At 38.8% G+C, this 23,102-nt stretch overlaps 1 protein-coding gene across 4 annotated transcripts in view; it reads left to right on the forward strand.

Moving 5' to 3' along the window:
* The window catches only part of LSAMP (limbic system associated membrane protein), a 667,551-nt gene that overhangs the window by 600,336 nt on the left and 44,113 nt on the right, over nucleotides 1–23,102 (forward strand). For all 4 annotated transcript variants that reach the window (XM_077118264.1, XM_077118266.1, XM_077118265.1 and 1 more), the window contains exons 4-6: nucleotides 13,340–13,474; nucleotides 21,578–21,698; nucleotides 22,182–22,330. In XM_077118264.1, the coding sequence (XP_076974379.1) occupies nucleotides 13,340–13,474; nucleotides 21,578–21,698; nucleotides 22,182–22,330 (405 nt within the window). The remainder of the gene's footprint in view (nucleotides 1–13,339; nucleotides 13,475–21,577; nucleotides 21,699–22,181; nucleotides 22,331–23,102) is intronic.

A 23,102-nucleotide genomic window follows, 5' to 3' on the forward strand; every position in this document is an offset into this window, starting at 1 on the left:
AGTCCAAGTGATTTGCTTTCTAAATATATGGTTCTTGGATAGAATCTGGGGACTCTAACTAAAAGAATTGTTAACATACCCAGTAGATATGCCTTGCAACGATCAGATGTCTCAAACAAGCATTTGACAGTCCCAGACTGAAATCCATCAGCGACTGAATATCAGGGCAGCTAGTCTATGTTGTTGTAGGGAGATTATTAAGGGGAAGGTATGGAAGGTGAGGGGTACAAACCTTCTAAGCAGACTTGTCGGCTATGCAGAGGAAGGCCAAAGGCCTGAGAAGTTGCACAACAACATTTTTTTTTCTGATATAAACAAATGATTACATACTTTAAGTGCTTGGGCAAAATCCAAAGTTCTGTGCTATATAATCTGGAAAACAAGAAACAAAAAACCTAAGCCTGACATTTTTTATGGCAGGTATTACATATCATCTATTTTTCCCATCCATAAAAGAGCTCCATGTGGACCCTATTGGTTGTACGTGTCTAAGGAAAGGCAGCCTAAGTCACTAGGCAATTTGAAGTTCCTAGGGAGGAAGGCCAGCAAGCTGCTTAGGCTGAGGGATAGTAAAGGCAGAACTAATGAGGGAGAGGTGGGTTCTCTCTACCATCCCCTCAAAAGCTCCCCACTGCTCCCACCGTTCCTCTAAGACTCAAAGTTTACCTCATGAAGGCAACTCAGATTGGACTCATTCTCAAAATATTCAGATTCAAAAGGTTGATAAAGCAACAGAGTACAGATTCAAGGGTGCAGTCTTAAAGAAAAGGAGATGGGTTAAGTTCATGGTTTAACCCAACGTTAGCCCCAGCTGGGAACTGGAGTCCCATGTAAATGTAAATGACAAGCACCAGAGAGCATCAGGGCAAACTATCACCCAAGGGTGGGGCACCGATAGGGAAAAAGCAACTGGGCATGCAGACAGGTATCTGTCAGCTTCGCAGTGAGTGCTTTCAGTCCAGAGTGCTCCTGATAGCAGGGAGCTTGTGACAGTCAAACAGGCTTGAGTCATTTTGCTTTGGCTGAATGGGCTGGGACTGCGAGCTACCATTCTTTAATAGCCACACTTGGACAATACTGAAGGGAGATGGAACAGACAATGCCCACGTACAGTCATTAAAACTCCTCATTTTCCATCTAATTAGAGAATTGTTCTGTTTTTATCCATCCGTTTGCTTGCTACTATGCCACTTGTCACTTGATATTGGTGTCTTATATCCCTATTAATTCTTCTTTTCTTATGCCAGAAATAGGAAAATCTCAGAGATTTTCTTTTTCATTATGAGAAACCTACCCTTAGGATACAGTCACAAGGGTGGGTATGTCTTTCCCCTATACTGAAATTATTAAATCCAATTCAATTTTTAAAAACTTTCATTATAAAAGTAATATATGTTCTATATAAAAAATTCAAGCAGTCTGGGAGGGTATGAAATGAAGGGAAATTCTCCAGTCAGACACTTCTGGTACTTCCAATCCCATCTCCCCAAAGTAAGATTGTTGACAGCATCATATAAGCATTATCTAGTGTGTACAGGTATGTGCTAAAGAGCGTGTACACGAACATGTGTGCTTATGTGCGTATGTGACTTCTTAACCCAAATGAGATTATACCATACATAGTATTCTGTAAACAGTATATTTTGGAAAACACTGTCTATGAGCATATATTATGCTAACTTGATTTTGTGTTAGATAGCATTATGTAAAATGAATTAAATTTTCCTGATTAAATGAATTCATAGAAAAAAACATGATACATAGTAAGCACTTAACAAATGTTAAGTATAACAATGCTAGATAATTTATGATAATCCTTTCATTGTTTTGCTTTATGGTTTCTCCAACTATATCGCATCCATGGAAAGTATAGATGAGATTCACTTGTCTATCCTTTTCATGTAAATATATTCTTACCATATTTATGCAGTCTTTTGTTTCTTTCACATCATGTTTGGAATATTGAACCATATTGCTGCTCATAAATGCCATTTATTCATTTTCTTTGCTGTATGATATTCTATTATATGAATATACAACAATTTATATATCCTAAGCACAATGTGGTCTTTAGTAGATATGCCAACTAATTTCCCCAAATGTTCATGCCATCTGTTTTAGTTTGTTAAACCTGCTAGAATGCAATATACCAGGAACAAAATGGCTTTTAAAAATGGGAATTTATTAAGTTGCAAGTTTACAGTTCTAAGTCATGAAAATGTCCAAATGAAGGTACCAGCAAGAGTTTACCTTCACTCAAGAAAGGCTGATGCCACCCAGAACACCTCTGTCAGCTGGAAAGGCACATGGTGCTATCTGCTAGCTTTCTCTCCCAGCTTTTCAACGGCTTCCCTGGGTCCATTTTCTTTCATCTCCAAAGGTCTCTTACTATGTGGACTCTAACACTTTCTCCAAAATGGCTCCCTCTTAAAGGGATCTAGAAGTGACCCCATCTTGAATTGGTAGAGACACATCTCCATGGAAACCACCTAATCAAAAGGTCCCACCCAGCAATACTGAATCAAGGCTAAAGACATGACTTTTCTTGGGTACACAACAGTTTTAAACCAGCACACTATCCTCTTGGCTTTGAATATTCATTGTGTAAGGTATTTGGCCTTTTTACATCATCTGTATTATAAAAACATTTTTCATCTTATCATTTTGTATTGTTTCTTAATAAAGGTTTCATGTTTTTGAGAACTCTTTACTTTTTATATACTCAAATAATACATGTTTTTCTATGACTTCTGGGTCTCATGGCCTGCTTAGAAAAGCATTCCCCCTTCAACAGCACCAAGCTATTGCCTTGACTTTTCTTATAGTACATTTTAATTTAAGTTTTAATTTTGAAATCTTTGATCCATCTGAATGGGTTTTAGTGAACAGTGTGAGGGTACTTTTTAATGGGATCGTCTGTTATTCAAATAGCATTTTAACAACAATAAGAGAATAAGAAAATTCGATAAGTAGCTAGTTGCAATATTAGTATACAAATGTGTAGTTTTTCTAAATGTGACTAATACCATTTAGATAATGGGAGAAAGGGCCCCATTCCCTAGAAACAAGAAAATATAAAATATCTCAGAACTAACCTCCCAAAATTCTAAGGGCTTATGAAAAAAAAACTCCTGATAGATGAAATAAATAAGACTTAATTTCAATCTTACTCTCAAATAGAAAGAATAAGGATTTTAAAGACATCGAAGCTCTCTAACTTAATCAACAAAACCCAATGTAACCCCAATCAATCAAAATGCCAAATAATTATTTTGATTTAGAAAACAGCAACTTAATTCTAAAGTTTATTTGAAAAAAATGCATGGAAACATTCAGGAAAATTCTGAGAAATGACTGTTCATATCTTTTATTAAAACATACTCTAGGAGATGGGCCATGGCAGTTCAGCAGGCAGAGTTCTTGCCTGCCATGCCAGAGACCCGGGTTCAATTCCCAATGCCTGCCCATGCAAAACAAGCAAAAAACATACTCTAGGGTGCACAGGTGGTTCAGTGGTAGAATGCTCACCTTCCATGCAGGAGAACTGTGTTCCATTTCTGGGTCATGTACCCTAAAAAAAAAACAATAAAATATATTCTAAACTTACAGTAATTAAAATAGTAGTACATTGGCCCAAGAATACACACCCAAAAAAAAGCCAAGAAGCCAAACAGAATCAAGGAAAAAAAAAGTTGTGAGACTAGCATTTAAGAATCGTTGAGGAAAAATATGACCAATCATTTTTTTAACATTTTTTATTGTGTAATATGACATATATACAAAGCAAAGAAAGAGAACAGCAATAGTTTTCAAAGCTCTTTTCAACAAGTAGTCAGAGGACAGATCCTAGAGTTTGTCATGGGCTACCATATGATCCTCTCAGGACCAATCGTTTAATAGAAACCTTTATAGAAAGTTGCACCATGAATCCCAAACCCTTTCATCCATTTCCCATTCATGTGAAGTCAGTGCCTTCCAGTGTGCTGAGCTACACATTTACTCATTCCCTGACTGTGGGCCACTTCGCTCTGTTTGCCTCACTCTTAGGTCTCCTCTGGTCTCTGTTCAAATGCTTTCTCTCATCCTTTCACCCAGGATAATGCCTCCTCCATTTGCTCCCGTGGGGCCAGTACTTCTACCACAATTTCCATAATTTCATTACATTTTATCCTCATGACTGGTTTGATCATTTATTCCTGATGAGGATGTAGATTCTATGAGGGTTAGGAACCCTTTCTTCTGCTTCTTCCATAAATTATTGACTGGCACACGGTAGCAACAGATATTTATCAGACGACTATTTATAATTGTACTAAGAAGCCATGCTCTACTATTCAAACCACAATCCAATCCATTTGCATAATCATATTATGCAATTAGACCCTTTTCTTACTAGAAATTTTTATTTTCAAATTGTTCATCTTACTCAGCACTCAGAAGTATCCCATCTCCATCCCATTCACCCCAACATGGATAATTTCTTCTTTCAGCTTTTGTCAGCTTACTTAGATCATAAAGAGCTCAGAAAATAGATTAAAGGGTAAAGAAAGGAATTGCAAAAAAATGAGTAGCAATTATATCCAATTGTGTAGAAGGAAATCTCCACGTAAATGTCCTTTGAGCATCTCCAATTCAACAGATACAAAAACCCACTTTATAGCTGCTCTCTTGTTGGGGTCACCCACCTCTGCCCTTAAGTAGTGGCAGAAAAGAGAAGAGGGTACCTATCCTCCACCATCCCCACTTCTCCCACTGGACCCTTTGGGTGCCAGATCCTGTTCTGATCAGTTATCTACTCAAAGGAGTTTCTATTCGTGTGGATTCCCTAGAGCTGGAGCCCATGACCCACCATATGTTGGTGGATATGTCCATAACTTGACCTGGGCCTTCACACTTGGCTCTGTGACTGCTACTAACTTGAAAGTGACATTTTTACATTCCTGGAACTCAGTTCCGCCATCCCCTTAGCACTGGCAACCATACGAGGACCAAGGTGAAACCTTTCAGACTTAATGCCATTTTAAAAAAAAAGAGAAAAATGTATAATAATAATAATAATAAAACTTGATTACCCATCCCCTGTCCCTGAGTATGAAAATATCATCCAGTCCACAAATCAATCAAACTAAGAATCTGGGAGCCATCCCTTCCCCTCACTTTCCACTTTAATAGAGGGGAGTTGGTGCAAGAAGATTCAGGCTAAGACAGTCTTGTGAGCTCTCTTCATTTCAACTGCTTAAACCTTAGTGGTTGCTTTTTTTCCTCTTTATTTTTATTTTAAGAGAAGAAGAAACGTCCTCATGCAGTGCTTCTTAAATGAAGTGACTTGTCAAGACAGACACTGTGGCAGCACTCTGAAAGGCAGTGAATTTAGCGACCCTCACTTGCACTGACAGCCTGTCATGCACTTGAAATATAAATAGCAGTGGAGACAAATTGCTGCTGTTTTCCTATTAAGCTTTGGCCCACTGGCCTCCTTGGCCTTCCAGGAGCATGTGGGACAGGCGGGAACAGCATCTGCTTTTAAAAGCAGGCTTGTGCTTTCCTTTTCTCTCCAGCCCTGCCTCTGTGACCCCCATCCCCACAATGATCCATCTGATTCACAGAAACACTAAAGGACCAGGCTCAGGATGGAGGGGTGCTGGTACACAAAGGCCTTCAACCCAAGCTGAATGTTTATGCCCTAAATCCTAGCCCATACATCTTAGTTTAAAATGAAAGAGCAAAGTTGGGGACTCCCCTTTATTATGTATGTTGCACTCCAAGTGACTGATGACTGCCCACTTTTTGTTACAGGAAATATTCTGAAAATATCAGTTCTGTTTATGCTCAACCCCTTTGCTGTCCCTATACTTTTCTTGTCATTGCTTGTTTATTGACTTTACGCAAGAACGTTTCTCTAAATTTGGATCGAGTATCTCATTCAGCTCTGGGCTTAGCTGAAGTGAAGTAAAGATTTTGGGGGGAACCCAAATAAGATCACTGTAGCATCATGGCCTATACGGAAAAAGTGGGAGACCAGATAGGGTTAATTTCTGCTTTATTTTAATTACCTTGCGAAGGCTTCTATGGCATCCAGAAAACTCTTCCCAGCAACCCTTCTGCAGCACAATTGCCCTGCTGAGTTTAACACATTCACTTACAAAATGCCAATTGATTTTTGTGGCTTTTGAAAACAGCAGTCACTGCTCTCATCTTTCTTGATATTTAATCCTTAGCCTCGGCAGAATCACTAATAACAGGTGTGGAAATAACCCCTACAGTTCTGATGACAATGGCAAATGATCTGGGTTGTTCCTGACTGTACAGCTAATACCTATCTCACCCCCTTCTTAGGAAACAGCCTGGAAAACAATCAACACCTGCAGCAGTTTCTATTTCTATTTTATTCCCAAAGGCCTTTCCCAAGGATTTAGAGTTCTCTCCCCCACCCAGACCCCCATTTTGCTTCTTTGCCCTCTTCTTCCCCTCACCTCGGGTAATAAAATTTAAGTAGGACAGTGAGTGCTGGCTACATCATGTAAATATTCTGCAGTCCCTATTCTAGTGGCTTGAATTACCATCGATGGCTGGTTACACATTTCCTGAAAACACATTTCTTCTAGGAAAGTCTTCCATTGTAAGTCCATTCTACAGTGTTTCTGGGCCACTTTGCTGGCTCTTGGCATTTATGTGCACCAATGACTTTCTATCGCTGTAGGAGGGGCTTCCATGAATAAATGGTAGGGACTAAATTTTTAAATACCAACTTTTATCTCATTTATTGCTTTATTTGAGTCTCTCCATAAAGAAGGTAAGTGAAATGGGCAGAACTCATAAAAATTGAAATCTCTCATTTTACTTTCTCTTTATCTATTTTATCGATATGCTGAGCTGCATTGCTTAGTAAATTCCCCAAGTGTCTCAATCTCAGTCTCCCATTCAATTACTCAAAAGACAGAAATTGAGCAGATTCTGAAAGCTAAGAATCTTGCCAACTCTAGCATCTCCCAGCATTCTAATTAGAGAAATCAGCGTGCTTCCTTGGAAACGTGGGTCCCAAAGAGCCACAGACCTGTTCCAACCTTAGTTCTCCTTTCACAAACATTATAATCTTGTGCGAGGTCCTTTTCCTCTTTATACCTCTGTTTTCCTATCTGTAGGCCATTATCTGTAAGATAATATGTGGGTCACCTGGCACGATGCTAGTTAGTGTTTAATAAGTGGTAGCTTGTTCAACAGTCACTGCACAATATCTATTGACCACTCAACCCAGTCCAGCATCTAGCTGTACCCTGGGGGATACGACGATCAGCAAAACCAGATGTGTCCCCTACTGTGGAGAAGCCTTACAAAGCAACAATAGCTATTAACAATACAGTTCCCTTTTCGAGAACTAAACCTAGGGAGATCCTAATTTCAAACCTAGCATTTAGAGGGGCAGGACAATTTATAAGAACTCACACAAAGGAGGGGGTAACGGTTAAATGTAAGTAAAATGACAGAGTGTCGGGGCCCTGGACCGAAAAGGATCCATGAATGGCAGTCCCTGGTTGGGTGCCGAGCTCAAGCTAGAGCAGCTGGCTGATTTTTCTGTATGTGAAAACAAAAATGAAAACCGTCATGAATTGGATCTCTCTGGATGCCAAGAAAAATAATGCCAGGGCGTTCTTCTTCATTTGGTCTATGCTCATTCATAGAACCAAGCCAGTTGTGAATCCTCCCTGCCATTGTGCTTGTCACTGGCTTCTGGATACTAACTACACCCTTTGGGGCTATGGGAGGCATGGGGCCAACTGGTAGAATCCGTACCCTGTTGTGTCTTACTATTCAAACTGTGAGCATTTCTACAGCAGAGTGAACCACCCCCTTCCCTTCCATGCCACTCAAATATCTTAATAGATTGATGCCTCTTTCTCTAGAGAACACTCTCTTCTTTCCTTTCCATCCTCCTAACTCTTCCATTAAATTGTCCTCATTATATCACTTCTCCCAGGGTTTTGTTGTTTTTGTTCTCTTCCCTTCAATACATTGCTCTTCCCATGTATTTTCCTATGATTGCTGCTTCTGCCAACTGTGTCTACCACCCCCGCCCCTTCTTTCAATCATCTATCATTACGGCTCTCCGCCCCTCCCTTTTGGAGATGAGAGGTCGGGATGAGAAGTGGTTTCAACCTCTGTGCAGCAACAGTGTCAAACACTGAAGGATCTCTCCAGGGGGATGTGAGGCTGAGAAACAAATACTTCAAAGGATCTGGGTAGAGACATGGCTGGAAATATAAACAGAACCCTATCACAGGCATCTTTTCTAGATTTCTTGTGTTTCCTTCTTTTTACCATGTTTGTGGGGAACACAATGTGCAAAAAGTAGTAAAGGAAGCAAAAGCAGGTACAAGTGAGCACGTCCTTAAGAAAACAAAAAAAAAGAAAAAGAAAACATGAAACGTACTGTAAGAACAGAAATTTGTGGCAGCATTTGAAGTCGACACAGGAAACTTCAAATGGCATCATTGATTCGCAATCCTGCTTTTCTTTTATTTTTATCGATAGAAGTTCATAGCGCGCTTTTGCTTGCCCTCTTCGCTCCTCTTTCTAACTACAGGCACACACAATCGCAAACAAATACATGCATGCACACACACACCCTGCAAGACAAATTCCAGTTCTTTGTTTTTCATTAAACTGTTTGTGTTCATTTTATAGCTTATGTGTTTACAACTACTTATATGTAAATATTCAAATTTAGGTAAGTAAAGAGAATGTAGAGCCCCTTTCATTCTCTTTCTACTCAGATGTGGTACTCATGAGACTACCCTCAGAACAGTGGGGAAAAAAAGGATTTGTCCATTTTATAACATATGAGTTGTCAGAATTCCACACTTTTAAAGTTTGAAATGCTTAATTGCTGAAATAAAGGAAAAGAAAGACAGATACCATAATGGTTATTAGGGTAATAATCTGAATGTGTGTGCTATTTCCTAAAAGTTAGAGTGAAAGGTAATGTCCAGCTATTTATTTGGACGTTAATAGCTGCTTGTTGCGGGGAAGGGAGAAAGCGAGAGGAAAAGATAAAAAGAAAGAGAGAAAATCGCAACCAAAATGTATCTGATTTCAAGTGGGGCTGTTTGCTTAGAAATGCCGAGCTGGCTTTGGAAGTCTAAGTAAACAGATATTTTGGATGTGGAATCAACAGGCTTCACCAAAGCACTGCACGCTGGAGGTAATGGACTCCTAGTACTCAGAAGGCAGCACCTGGCATATTTTAATTTGAGTTATTCCTGGCTGATTTGTCTCTGCTTAGTAAAATACAGAAGGGAACACTTCCCTGTTGCCATTTGCTCTAGGCCTTTCTTTCTGACTTATGAAGAAATATTAAAATAACTAATATGTACAACTTGAGTAAACAGTGACTAAGAGGGGATATGCTAATTATGTGCAAGAGTTTGCAAGGTACGTGCACTGAGGACTAGGAGAAGTTATTTAGCCTGCTAGCAGAATATTGCCAGGAGACACGAAAGCACATTAAGCAAAGGGAAATTTAAACTAAACACCAGATCCCAGAATAAATATAACACTCACTAACGTGAGCAGGCTTGTGGAAATAGGTTGAGGTCTTTAAAATACCAAAATACTGAAATTTGCATTTCAAGTAAACATTTGTACAAGGGCAGAAAATAATAGCTAGGAATGGGAAAAAGTCTCAACTTATGGCCATAGGGCTTTATTCCACGAAAGAATTTTAACAAGTGGTTCACCTTCTGGCATCTGAGAAGACCACAAAAGGTTTGAGAGTCCTCTTAAGGTAGAGAAAACAAAAGGAAATGGTAAAACGGGACCCTTGGATTAAGAGCAGCTAATACAGTGAACACAAAGAATGGGAAACGAGGTGCCTCCAGAGGGAAAGGCACAACGGGGCAAACAGAGAAGAGCAGGGAAAGATGAGTGCCTTTTAGAATTTGGAAACTCAAGATTAACGTAGCATGTTGCATGCCTTGAAACAAGAAACTGCAACTGCTCAGATGAAAGGAACGGCATAGTGCTATTTCCACTGAGGGCTCTGTTGGGGTCTCTGCACCTTGCTTTGAAACAATAATTGCACACGGCAGGTACATCCTCAGGATATGGCCAGAGAGGCCCTTGTCCAGGCTTTCCTCCAGAGAGTGCTCAGCACAGCTTTCTTCCCCCAGTTAAATGGTGCTCTGTTAGGGAAATTCAAGGGGAGTGGATTTATACTCCAGCTTCTCTGACAGAAATACTCACCCACTTTCGACACTTATCTCCATTTTCTGAAGCTATTCAATGTGTTGAATCTGAATCTAGTATCTGCTCGTGTTTCTTAATTCAGTTCCGCTAACTCAACAACATTTATTGAGTCACTGATTGGTGCCAAACTCTGTGCTAGTTTGTGGGGATGTTAGGAAGAAGATGAGATCCCTGAGGAGCCTACAATCTGGTGCTTTGGTTTTCTAGAAAGAGAAAAGCTCTCATTTTTTCTCCCAAATCACTTTGAATTAATGAGATATTCTCAAGTGAAGCAGTAAAGATAATGCATTTTGGTCGAAGTCTCCTGCAGTGTAAGTAGAAGAGTTTCAACTGCAGAATCCAAGAAGTAGAGGAAGGATAACAACAGGGAAGGCCCAGAAGCTTGTGGTATATTTTTAATTCTTGCCACCTTGGATGGATGAAGGAAGAGCACACAGTTTCTCTTATCTGCATTAGCTTTGCACCCTGAGATTCCCCATACTAGTGAAACAGCCACATCCTTTGTGTGCTGACAATAGAGGCCCCATCAGAGTGTAGGAGAGCTGTCAGAGGAGCAGCAAAAGTGATCTGTCTGTCTCACTTCTGGGTCACTTAAAGGAAAACTCCTCTTTCATCCTCGGGTGTTATTGGGGGAAGTTTTTCCAAGAGATGTAGATTGAAAATTCAACCCTTGAGGATCTGTTTTATTATATGCTTGTCGGCAGAAAATGAGATTATTAATACCTACATTGGCATGTAAGGATCTCAGGCCACAAGCCTCATAAATATTACTTTATTTTGTCTACATCATCCTGGTTGCTGTTCCCAAAGGTAGAAATCTTCTCTATCTTAAAGAACCTCAGTTGGTGCTGCTGAAATAATCTTTCCCTCTTCTGGAAATAGTTTCTTTCTTTTAGAATTTCAAAAACCAAGGCAGGATTCCATGACCTGATTTTTCTAGGTATTTTATGGACGTTGAAAAGAATTCAATGCTGTAAGCCATCTCTTAACAACGTTGTACTTGCCCTCTCTTTCTTGAACTGACCACTCTCTATCCACCTGGAAATGAGTTTTTGGGAAGTGCAAGGGGAGGGCAGAAAAGGAGTCCCAAAACATTCTAAAATCATCTTTAATTTTTTTTTTCATTACAATTCCCTATTACTCCCCAAATCAGTAATGTCAGCTTATGGCCCATTTTTCCTCTGCACTCCAGGTTTTTAATGGACTTACACTTATTTGGCCTGCAATTCCTGATGTTACCGTTAGTCTTTGAGGCATTTATGCTCATCAAGAAGATTCATAAACTCACTTAGCGTGCTTGACTTTCATACCATAGACACAAGTATATAGGACAGATCTTTTTCTCTCTCCACAAGTCCAAATCCTGCCCAATTAATCCAATAAACTAGAATCTCTCTTTTTCTGAGAATTCTCTTTTCTTCCCTACCACCTTCTAGTTCTGCAACATGTGAAAACAGAGATTCCCTGCTTAAATGTGGGAAAGGGAAAAGGGAAAGCATAGACAGGAAAATAATTAACTTTTCATAATAATATCTATGTGCTTTGTAAACTAATAATAATAGCTATGTGCTTTATAAACTAATCATAAAACGTGAGTAGAAACATGGGCTAGGTAACACGCAGGATTTCAGAACCAAATAATTTTATATAACTATTATTTTTCTGTTGCTGGTATTCCAGCTTCCTCAAAACTAGTGACATTGCCAGTTGACAAAAGAAGCTTGGAGTATTCTTAACAGTTGGGGTATAGTATGCTACTGAAGAAATCCTATGTTCTACTGGGAGCCTACTTAAGTAGGCCTAGCTAACATTTTGGATGGTGAATTTGTCTCTGTGCTACCTGTCTCTTATGTTGATTTGGTCATCAAAGAATTTTCAGAAAAGGAAAAACAACTTATAGTCTTTGAACAGAGCTATTAATTGGTACAGTTTAGTGGAGGATGACTAAGGGCACGTGTCCATCATGGTGGCAAGATTGTGTTTTTAACTCCTCAACTGTTCTGTCCTAACCCACAAAATGGTGACGTCTTGAAGTTTGGGGTTGAGAGGGAGTTCACTTTAGATGGAGTTGAAGTCCATAGGCCTTTCTGGTCAAGTTCTTTCCCCTCCTCAAGCCTCATTTCCTCTTGATCTTCTCTTTCCTTTCTTCCTTTTCCTCCCCTTCCACTTCTTCTTTCTTATTTTTCTCTATTTCTATCTTCAAGAAGAAAGTTATCTAGTCAATTAGACTCCATAAGGAGGGAATTTAAAGAAGCATGCCTACCTAGAAATTTCCTTACAGAAATGGACATATCTAACATTGTGGGGTCTTTCCATGATGGACTTCCATGGCCCAATCTCAACTGATTAAACCAGTGATGTTTACCTCCCTGTCCCTGACCTACAGGTGACTCAGGCTAGCACAAAACACCACCAGCAGCACATTCTCATGGATCTGGCCTGTGGCCTGAAAGCCTCAATGATGATGTGGTTTGATACTGAACAAGTGAAAACATAGCTGTAAGAAAGAGTTTAGAACATAATCCTTGAAAATAAATCAATGATGTTTTCTTATGAGGAAGCTGCTTTTCTTTCTTTCTTCAGTTAAAAGAGAGTATTGCAGCATGATGTAATGAATGAAGCCAGTGCTTCACACATTTCCCAACAGAGCCCTTTATAATTTTATGTGCACTTCCTCCACACTCTACCTTTCTCCAAATCCTTAACCAATGATCTTATGGATGTATAAATACTCCTCCAGCACTTTGCCTCTTGATGAGGATAATTTTGAAGCAGAACATGCACTATCTCCAGAGCTCCCTGGAGGATTGTGGCAAAGTTAATTTCTGTGGGATTTGGGTTGGCATTGCCCTCTTGCTTGGCTTCTTTCTCTTATTCCCCCACTTCCCTACCGATTTCTTGAGATACTTTCTACTTAGTCATGTTGACATGAATTTCTGTCTTGGAATCTGCTTCTGTGGAACTTGACCTCAGACAAAGCACATTGTCAAACGATTGACAAGGCACATGGATTTAATGCTTTAAAAAACAAAAAGAGATGTGATCTGCTGCTTATTCAAAGATTTAAAGAAAAACCATGCAAACCTCTATTTTACAGGAAGAGAATTTGAAGGAGAAGAAGAATATCTGGAGATCCTTGGCATCACCAGGGAGCAGTCAGGCAAATACGAGTGCAAAGCTGCCAACGAGGTCTCCTCAGCGGATGTCAAACAAGTCAAGGTCACTGTGAACTGTGAGTATGGCAAAGGTCAGCAGGTGCTCTTGTGCGCAGGACCCACCTCCACCTCTAGTGAGTTCTAAAGATCCCATTAGCAAAAAAAAAAAAAAAAAAAAAGCATTTTAAGGAGACACTCTTCTGATCAGGGATGCACATTTTTACATTGGACATGTCAAAAAGGCAGGACTTTGGTCTTAGAATTTGATAAATCAACTCTACCAACTCTAAATGTAACCCATAATACATTTAAAAATACACTCTGTCTCTCTGTCTTTTACTCGGATCACAGAATTTAAAAAACATGATCAAACAGCTCTAGCATTTGTGACAATCACTATTCCAGTCTACTCGGAGACTAAGATTTAGATACCCCATTGGAAAGAGGAACAATTAATATCTGCTTTAACTAGAATTTTCTTCACAATGCATTGCTTGTCAGAAGGGAATAACTTAGGATCAAATTTTATCCTCTGTTATTTAACTAATTGGCCTTGGGAACGAATTCAAGCCACTGTGGTCAGATGCCTTGTGCCCCCAGTGGCTAATAGCGACGCCTGCTAAATTAATTTGGATTATCTATTTGTCCCAAAGTATGGGCGTTAAAAAAAAAGATTTCATTAAGATGCATAGGTAAGTGGGCATACTTTGAACTTCTCAGATAAAAAGATCCTTAGATGTAGTTCAAAAGGGGTAGAGAAGGGCAGGGGGGAGAATTCATGTGATGTGTGGCACCTAGCAAAGGAATAAAGAGAATTCGTTTACCCTGTTCAGTTAGGAGTGACTTTTCACATCATTCAGATTCAAGTTTTCACATCACATGATTGTGGCTAGTGAAGGGGACAAAGGGAAGCCTGACAGTTCTTCGCTTCCTATGCATTTAGTGCACATATACAAGCACCCATGCATATAACATAGTATATTTACTTACATATGCACACATAGCATGCATGCACATACATAGGTCCAAGACATACTTGCATAAACATCTTAATCTGGATTTGAAAGTATGCTTTAGGTCTCAATGAGTTATTTTCTCTGATTTTATGTCTTCTGTGAAGTATACATCAGAAAATTCTCTCTCATATTTTCAATAACCCTGGCAGGTAAATGTAATTGACTTTACATTTTAGAATTTAAGAACCTGAAGCCCAGTGAGGTAAAATTGCCATCCCAAAGTGACACAGAAAGAAATCTAGGAAAAGGAATTCAACCACAGGCTTGTTTGATACTAAAGCCCATGTTTTCGGGAGAAGAGAAGGAGTTTTCAGTTCTTACTACCTGCTATGTGCAGCATGGGATTAAAGGATTCACATTTGTCATTTAATGCTCAGTAAACCCAGGAGCAAAAATCTGGAAACTGAGACTTAGAGAGGCAAGAAAACCTGCCTATGCTGTCCTGCAGTGCTTCCTTCAGCTTTGCTCTGAGCATGCAGTCTTCTGAAAGCGATAAGAAATGTCCTCCACACCAAACCTAGATGACTCCAATACCTATGACTGCCTTAGACATTCATGAGACTAATTTCCTAGAAATAGGGGCTGTAGTTGATGCACTTTGAAAGTGCTTTTATCTCTAGCTGTCTATGAATTTTTTGGCAACTGGGTTTTGAAATGCCAGTATTACTATTCTTTTCTAGTACTTAGTGTGTTTCAAAGACACATTAATGATCTCAGTGTTTTAAAATGCTTTAGGACCTTTTTCCCCCACATGAAAGGCAATTTCTCTGGCTGTTTATATAAGTTTATAATTAGGTTGTTAGCTTCTTTTATGTGCACACAGTCATGCCATCATCTTCTACCTCTTCTCTGACTTTTGGAGTCCAGATTTCATTTTCTCTTAATTGACCTTCATCTTAATTAGGTTTCTGAAAGTCTAATCATAAAGTACATAGAAAATATTTATGCTTCTATTGTGTGAAAGAAACATCAAAGTGGTCCAGATTGCAGATGATTCTCAAGATCAAAGCTAGCTGCCTGGGCCCTCTTATTATTAGTGCAATTAGTCTGACATTGCTCCTTCTTGACTGTCCCCAAAGTGTAACTTAGAACAGCAGAAAATACTGATAATTTTCAATAAAAGGCTTTTATGAAAATGCAAGCTTTTCCTAGTGATGAGTGAACCATAGAAGTACATGAAAAAAACCTCAGGATTCTGAAAAGACACTATCTCATAACAAATTATATGGACATCTATACTGAGTTTAGTCAGATGTCCAGCAGCACTGAACACAAGAGTGACCTTATACAAATTTCTTAGTAAATGTTTTCTGAGTAAAGAGGTGAAAAACCTCACAGGTAAATTCTGCCATTTTAACATTTCTCCAAACTTTGTAAATGATCTTGATCACAAATCAGGAAGTTTATTCTAACATAAATTTCCTTTTGAATCACCTTTTTTACCAACATTTCATAATCTCTTCTTATTTTATATTAAAACAGCTAATTGGCAGGTTAAAAAAAAATTGCACCTGTTGTCTTATTCAAACAATTTATTCTACTCAAATGTGATTCTATTAAATAGATGAACTCTCCAAAAATTGGAGAACCATATTTCCTAGCAAAACTCGTGCATACTTAGAAATATCCATGATCACCTTTGTCACTTTAATCTAAGCCTGCCACTCATTAGAAACTGATTCCTTTTCCTCTTCAGAACATAAATTTTGGAATTGGTCAGGGGATCAGGATGTCTAAGTTAACTAATGGTGGAATGGATTATTGCAATGAAACTGACTTATTACTACCCAAAAATAGTCCCATTGCTAGGTACTTTCTCACACCAAAACTTTGATTCATTTACTGGGTCAGTCGGCCAAAAGATACTTGTTGCAGGGCACTGAGGCTAGGGTGATAAACAGGAGATTCGTAACACCATCTCCTTTTAGCTTACAAACTCAATTCTACAGCCTCTCCTATTTACTTCTCTCAGAGAACCCTCCTCCACAGTGAATCTATTGCATTGCACACGGTCATGATACATTCAAAATCTATTTTTCATAGTGGTAGGAGTTCCTGGAGTTTAAAGAAAGTTAAATTATTGACTTGCAAGCTCTTCAATTAAACAGGCTTAATAACATTTTATGCAATAGGCAAGAATTCTGCTTGCCTGTGTCTTACCCACAGGGTAGCTAATTTCTTCCAGATGCCCGTCCTAGGGACAGATTGTCCTTTCATTACAAGTTCCAGGATGTACTCACTCAATTTCAGAGTGGCATTCCCTTGATCTGCCTCTGTCACAGCATTCCCACAGTGCATTAAAAGTATCTCCTTCTGGGTTTGTCTCACCCTAGTGCCCAGTATCCCTAGGATATCTTGCAAATAGCAAACATTCAATAACTGCAGACTATTAATTTTATTTGGAATCTTCCTATACAGGGCTTTTTTTATTATTCCTGGAGAAATACTTCTCAACAGTTATCCTCAGCTCTCAAACTCCCCCACCCCCATCTCATTGACTTATCTTCTGCTTTCCCAAATGGGTTCATAATTTTAACCTTTCTAATCCTTTTTGCCTCTACTTGTCTTCCTTTGAACATAACTCTCTTCCATCCTCTGTCTACAGCTATCCAACACAGCCCAGAGTGGAAGATAGGGCATGCTGCCATTTCTAAAGCTCACTGTTACATTTTATAGCCTTTAATTTAGAAGCAGTAAAGGTTACCATAGAAAACACAGTTGAGACTGGAGAAATCTTTTGTCTCCAGATAATACGCATGTATTTTACTGAACTCTTCAGTACTTGGAATCAAAAATCACCTAATGAGGATATTTTAGGAAAATGACCATTCAGTATAGAACAAGACTAGCCACCTTCTCTAGCTATTCTTAGCTACCCCTGTCCAGTATCCATGCCAGGCTATAGTTTATTCTTGTATTTAAGGGGTAACAATAAAGACACGTCTTAATTTTTATGGATCTATTATGAGATCTTCAGAGGAACTAGTCAGTAAGAATCCAGAGTACTGCATATTCTACCATATGGACAAGATCCTAATTTTCTGAGTATCTGCAGAATGCCAGGAACTCTGCTGTAAATTTTGTATACACTTACTGTAATCACCACATTGATGATGGTGAACCAAAGGAGGAGGTTTTATGAGCCTAGCCTGCCCCAGATTTTTTATCACTGAAATTTTTAGAATTGCTTTACATGGTGATTTTTTTTTTTTTTTTTTGAGGCTCAGAAAACAATAGCTCACATTTATTGAGGGCTTACAATATTTCAGGCTGTGCTCAGTGATTTTCATGGCATTCTCATTTACTCTTCATATAATTTTTGAGGTGTAGTTATCTGTTTAGGGCACATGACAGTAACTTGACTCAGATCTTTTTAATGCCCAGGTGAGTTTTATTGAATGATGGAACTGAAAATTTCTTGGGATAGATTTTATAACTTCGGCCTGGTTGGTTCCAGGTGCTCAAATAATGTGATAGGGACCCTATCTCTCTCATTATATTGCTTTATTTTCTTTTATAATGACTTCGTTTTTAGAAGAAAATTCCTATGAGTTGGCAAAGATAGCTCTGACTTACATCCTACCAGCCTAGAAACCCCAGTAAAAAGAAAGCACTTTTTGCTCCATGACTCCAGCATTCACTTTCAGTGAATTGCATTTGGCCACATGCTCATCCCTGAACCAGAGAAGTGAACTCAGTTGATTGGCCAGAGCCAGGTCATATGTGTATCCCAGATGCTTGGAAGAGGAAGTGAGGTCTGCCCCATCCATGACACATGAATTGAGAGTGAAGTGCAGATAGTTCCCTCAAAGAAAATCAGGGCCCTTTAATGCAAAGAAGACCACACAGCAGGCATCTACCCCAGTGCTACTATTGGGTCCATTTCATAGAAGAGGAGATTTAGGATCAGGGAGTTCAAGTAATTTGCTCCAAAGTCTCATCACTGGGAAATGCCAGAGCTGGAATTCTGGGTTTTTTTTTTAAAAAGGACAAAGTTTTAGTCAGTTTTATTTTTGTTTTTAAGTCCTCTACAAATGATACCCTTTCTTATTGGCTGCACACTTTGCCCCACCGCAGCCTGCTCCATCAGCCCCTGCTCCCACAGCCAATGAGAAAGGCGGTGTCATCCCCATGAATAAAGGACAAAAACAAGCTCTGGCACAAAATCAAATGGTTTGTGAGTGATGGAGTTGGGACTCTCACCCAGGTCTAACTCCAAAGCTCACTCTTCTTTCATGGCACCATGTGAATAATAATGATAAAAATTATACATTTAATTGATTTAGAAGTTAAAGGTGTTTCGTATACATAATTTGATTTGATCTTTACATCACAACTGTAAAATAAGTAGGCAGTTGTCTTAGTTTGTCAGGGCTGCTAAGACGAAGACCAGACAATGAGGAGGTTTAAACAAACAGGGTGGTTTGAAAGGCTAGAAGTCAAAATTTAACATCTTGACAGGACATTCTTCCTCCTAAAAGTCTGTAGCTTCCTGGCACTGGCTAGCCACAATTCTTGGGGTTCCTTGACTTGCATCTCTGTCTTCATCACGTGACAGGCTATCTCTTTGGTCTCCTTTTGTGACTTTCTCGGACTTTTGGCTTCTACTGACTGAATGCTTCCGATTTTTTCTCTTTAGCCTTCAGTCATATGGATTAAGGTCCACCCTAATTCAATTTGACCCTACCCAAAAAGGATCTTTGATGATTCCATTCGAAAATGAGTCTGTGCCTTAACTAATAACAACCTCTTTAAAAAGTCCTATTTACAAATGGTTCACACCCACAGGAATGCAGAACCACAACTTGAATATGTCTTTAGGACGTACGTGATCCAATCCTCAACAGTATATGTCATCACCTGCTTCCATAGCTAAAGGGTTCCAGAAGGTCTAAATGTCTGGTAACATCCTCTGTGGCAGAGCCCATAATCTCTGCCTCCACATCTTCGGCTCCTAATCCATGTTCATATCCATGATGTCATTGCATATGTGCCATTTTTAGGAATCCTGTAAATGGAAGAAATATGGAACATTGACTTTTCAAGGAACCCATAGCACCCCTAAATAGTACTTTTCCTTATAAGGAATTTTTTTTTCTCTAAAAGAACTCCTTCAAATGGAAGCAGAAGAGTAGAGAAATTCAAAACACAGGTTTTGGAACATGATACACCTTGGTATAAAATCTGGACTCCACCAAAAACTAGCTATGACACTTAGTACAGCTCACCAGCCTTGTATAAGCCTGTCTTTTCATCCATAAAATGGGGCTAATAATACATAACTCCTATGGCCATTTTTAGGATGCAAAGAATATCTAAAAACTAGTATAGTATTGACACATGCTAAATGTCTGTAAATTAAATCTCTCATTAAGAATTTTCTTCTTATTATTAGTTATTTTTTCCCAATAGATGGAGGATTAAATGAATGATAATTTGTTTCCTAACCCACTGTCATTGTTTTCTTATTCACTCTATTTTAAAGACTTTTGTTATTGGTGAAATAAGAAGAAGAAAGGCCTTCTCAACAGTTTTAGAACCCAGAATTTTGAAATAATGAAAGTGGAAGAGTCCTCTGACAATTGTAAGCTATTCTAAAGTCACATAAAAAATAACAGTGGATCTCCATAGAGCATTTTTATGAAGCCAAATGTTTATTATAACAATATTTTGGGCAACAACATCTATTATTTTGGCTACAATAGGCATGTTGCAGTATGATTTGTAATAATTTCTCCCAGCCTCACCTATACAGAATTCATTACGAGTAAATTTTAAAATGTTCATCCCAATAAGCCATGAAAAAACAGGCCTGTACAATTGTGTCATTTGAGAAATATTACGAACACCTTGCTCTTCATTCATTTATCAATATCTTTGACATTTACCCTGGTACTAGAAGCTTCCTAGGTTTTCAAGCAGAGAAGCATGTGTTTAGCTTTTATAATTAATCAATGTTATCTTGTCCCAAGATTAGTGCTGATGTGAAAGTGAAATGGGGAAGAAGATTACAGAATAACCTGATGCTTTGGTATGTCCTTTTTGACTAATCAGATTAGAGTTTTCTATAGGCAAAAAGCATGGAAACTTTTTTTTTTAGTAGAAAGAGAGCATTCAGAAATAAGTGAAGTGAACCAGCTGCCAAAGTACACCTGATTGGTTCTTACATGCTAGAGTTCATTTTGCTCTTCTCCCTAAATGTTTTTTTTTTTCTCTCTTTCTCTCTCTCTCTCCACAAAGTCTAGGCAGATTTCTTGGTCTACTTTTCCCATGCACATAAAGCCAAGTTGCTATTTTCTATCAATTGGCCTTTGGACAGAAAAGTTATTTTCTTCTTGAAGGCCCATATCTTAGTCATATAGACCTGTAAACAATTTTTCCACCCATTCTTGGATTATTTTAAAGAACTATAGCAAATTAGAATGTTAGATGTGATTCTGAGCTCATTTCAAGCCTGTTTTAGCTTTGCAGGCCCAGTCCTAAGAATTAAGAAGCAAACACACAAATGTCAGAGAGAGTAGAAAAATGGATACATTCAATGCACCAAATAGACTTCAAACTGTACTGCCACACATGCAAGTGAAATGTACCTGGGTCATAATAATAAGGGATAAAAGAATGTAAAATAATCACCTAATACTAATTTGATTATTCTTCTGAATTTCTGCAGCAATGTCAGGCCAAGCTTGGGTGAGCAAGGCATTAGCCTTCCTCGAAGCCATATCAAACTGTAATAATAATAATGATGATAACAATGATGGTGAAGAGGAACAATGGTCAAGTTATTCATTTAAAACCCTAAGCCCTTTAGTATCACAGTTTAACTTACAAAAAGAAAAATTAGACAAATATTATAATCTACAGTTGAAATTATTGGTGGTCTACTGGAAGAGGGAAAAAAATCTTAGGTTGCATTTCCACAGAACCTGTTCAGGGTCCCATTTAAGTAAACCAACCCTGTGGTTTCATTAATCACCTCGTAACTTTAATATTCCAATGACCTGTCCTGTTCAGCTGATAACATAATTCACGTAAATGGAGCTTCAAGACAATTCCTTTCATGCCCCCTTTCAATCAGATCATCCTTCCTAATTCCTTCCTGCATGGAAATTCTGGAGGACACTGTGAGTCTCATGTAAACCCATGTGCCTGTCCTTCCTGTAGATCCTCCCACTATCACAGAATCCAAGAGCAATGAAGCTACCACAGGGCGACAAGCTTCACTCAAATGTGAGGCCTCAGCAGTACCTGCTCCTGACTTCGAGTGGTACCGAGATGACACCAGGTATGTGCCAATGCTGCCATAGCCCCACTCTCCCCCAGGGGGCCCTAGGGGCACCAGAAACCCTAATTATGAAAGATGCAAGTATGTAGACCTATACTATTATCTCTTCCTGTTCTATATTCCATTATCATGTGCTTTGGGACCTGTAGCTGTGAAGCTAACATTTAAAAGCACCAAAGCAAAATGCAAACAGTGAAGTAGGTGGTTCAGTGAGTAGTTTCCACCAGCATGTTTTTCTTGCTTGTAGCGGAAAGACTATAAAACTCAAGCCCAATGGAACTCATCCATTTCTGAATCTTCCTTGCCAATGGACACTGATTCTGATAACAATAGACTGCACAATTTAAATGTGGGATTGAGCAGGGAACAGCTAATTCTAATGGCTTCCTTTCTCTCCTTTCCCTGTAAATGTAATGATGGGGAACTATTGAGCTAAAAGTGTCATCACTGTTTCCTTTTACTCTTCTGTTTTTGAACCCTTAGGATAAACAGTGCCAATGGCCTGGAGATTAAGAGCACGGAGGGCCAGTCCTCTCTGACAGTGACCAATGTCACTGAGGAGCACTACGGTAACTATACCTGCGTGGCTGCCAACAAGCTGGGGGTCACCAACGCCAGCCTAGTCCTTTTCAGTAAGTATGCCAAAGCAGAGCCCAACTAGAATTAAGATTATGGATTCTCACTTGTAGAACTTGAAAATATACACTTATCTATTAAGGGTAAACTTATAGAATATGAGAATACAGTCACTGAAGCAAAAAGGCAGGTTCTCCATCCTCAAGTGTAAGGAAAGATTTATAAATGGAGGAACTTCTCTGTTTACTGGCTTAATTTTGATAACCGCTTTGTTTTTATTTTGTTTGTTTCTTTGTTTCATTCTTCATGGTTAGTTAAACTGCATGAATATTCAGAGAACACAAATCTCTTTGATAAGGGTCTCTTTAAGAGCAGAGGTGATGTATGAACCTGGAAGCTTATGGCAGTTTTAAAAAATAGCCGTGATGAGAGTGATCGGGGAAGGAATATTCCTCAGTGAGAATGGATAAGGTGCTGAAAGAAGGAGAGGCTGAAAAAAGAAAGAGTATTCTTAACAATACTAAAGGAGGGTTAGAATGAATGATTAAAACATAACCTGAAATCTAGGGGAGGAAAAATGGTTGCAGAAATGTTTTCATATGACAGCAGGACACATAACTTTTCTGATACTTTTATAGAACAGAGATGGAATGGTAGGAAAAAGAAACATTTCTGGGGACCAGATAAGATCCTGAAAGCAGACCAGAGCAAAATAAGTCATTTTCTTTCTTTCTAGTCTGAAAGCAGACTAGAGAGAAATAAGTCATTTTAAGTAACTGATGCTAGTAGGAGACCCTGCCTTGGAGTCTTATTCTTTCGCATCTCTGT

Source organism: Tamandua tetradactyla, chromosome 10 (genome assembly GCF_023851605.1).
Source record: "Tamandua tetradactyla isolate mTamTet1 chromosome 10, mTamTet1.pri, whole genome shotgun sequence".
NCBI lineage: Eukaryota > Metazoa > Chordata > Mammalia > Pilosa > Myrmecophagidae > Tamandua > Tamandua tetradactyla.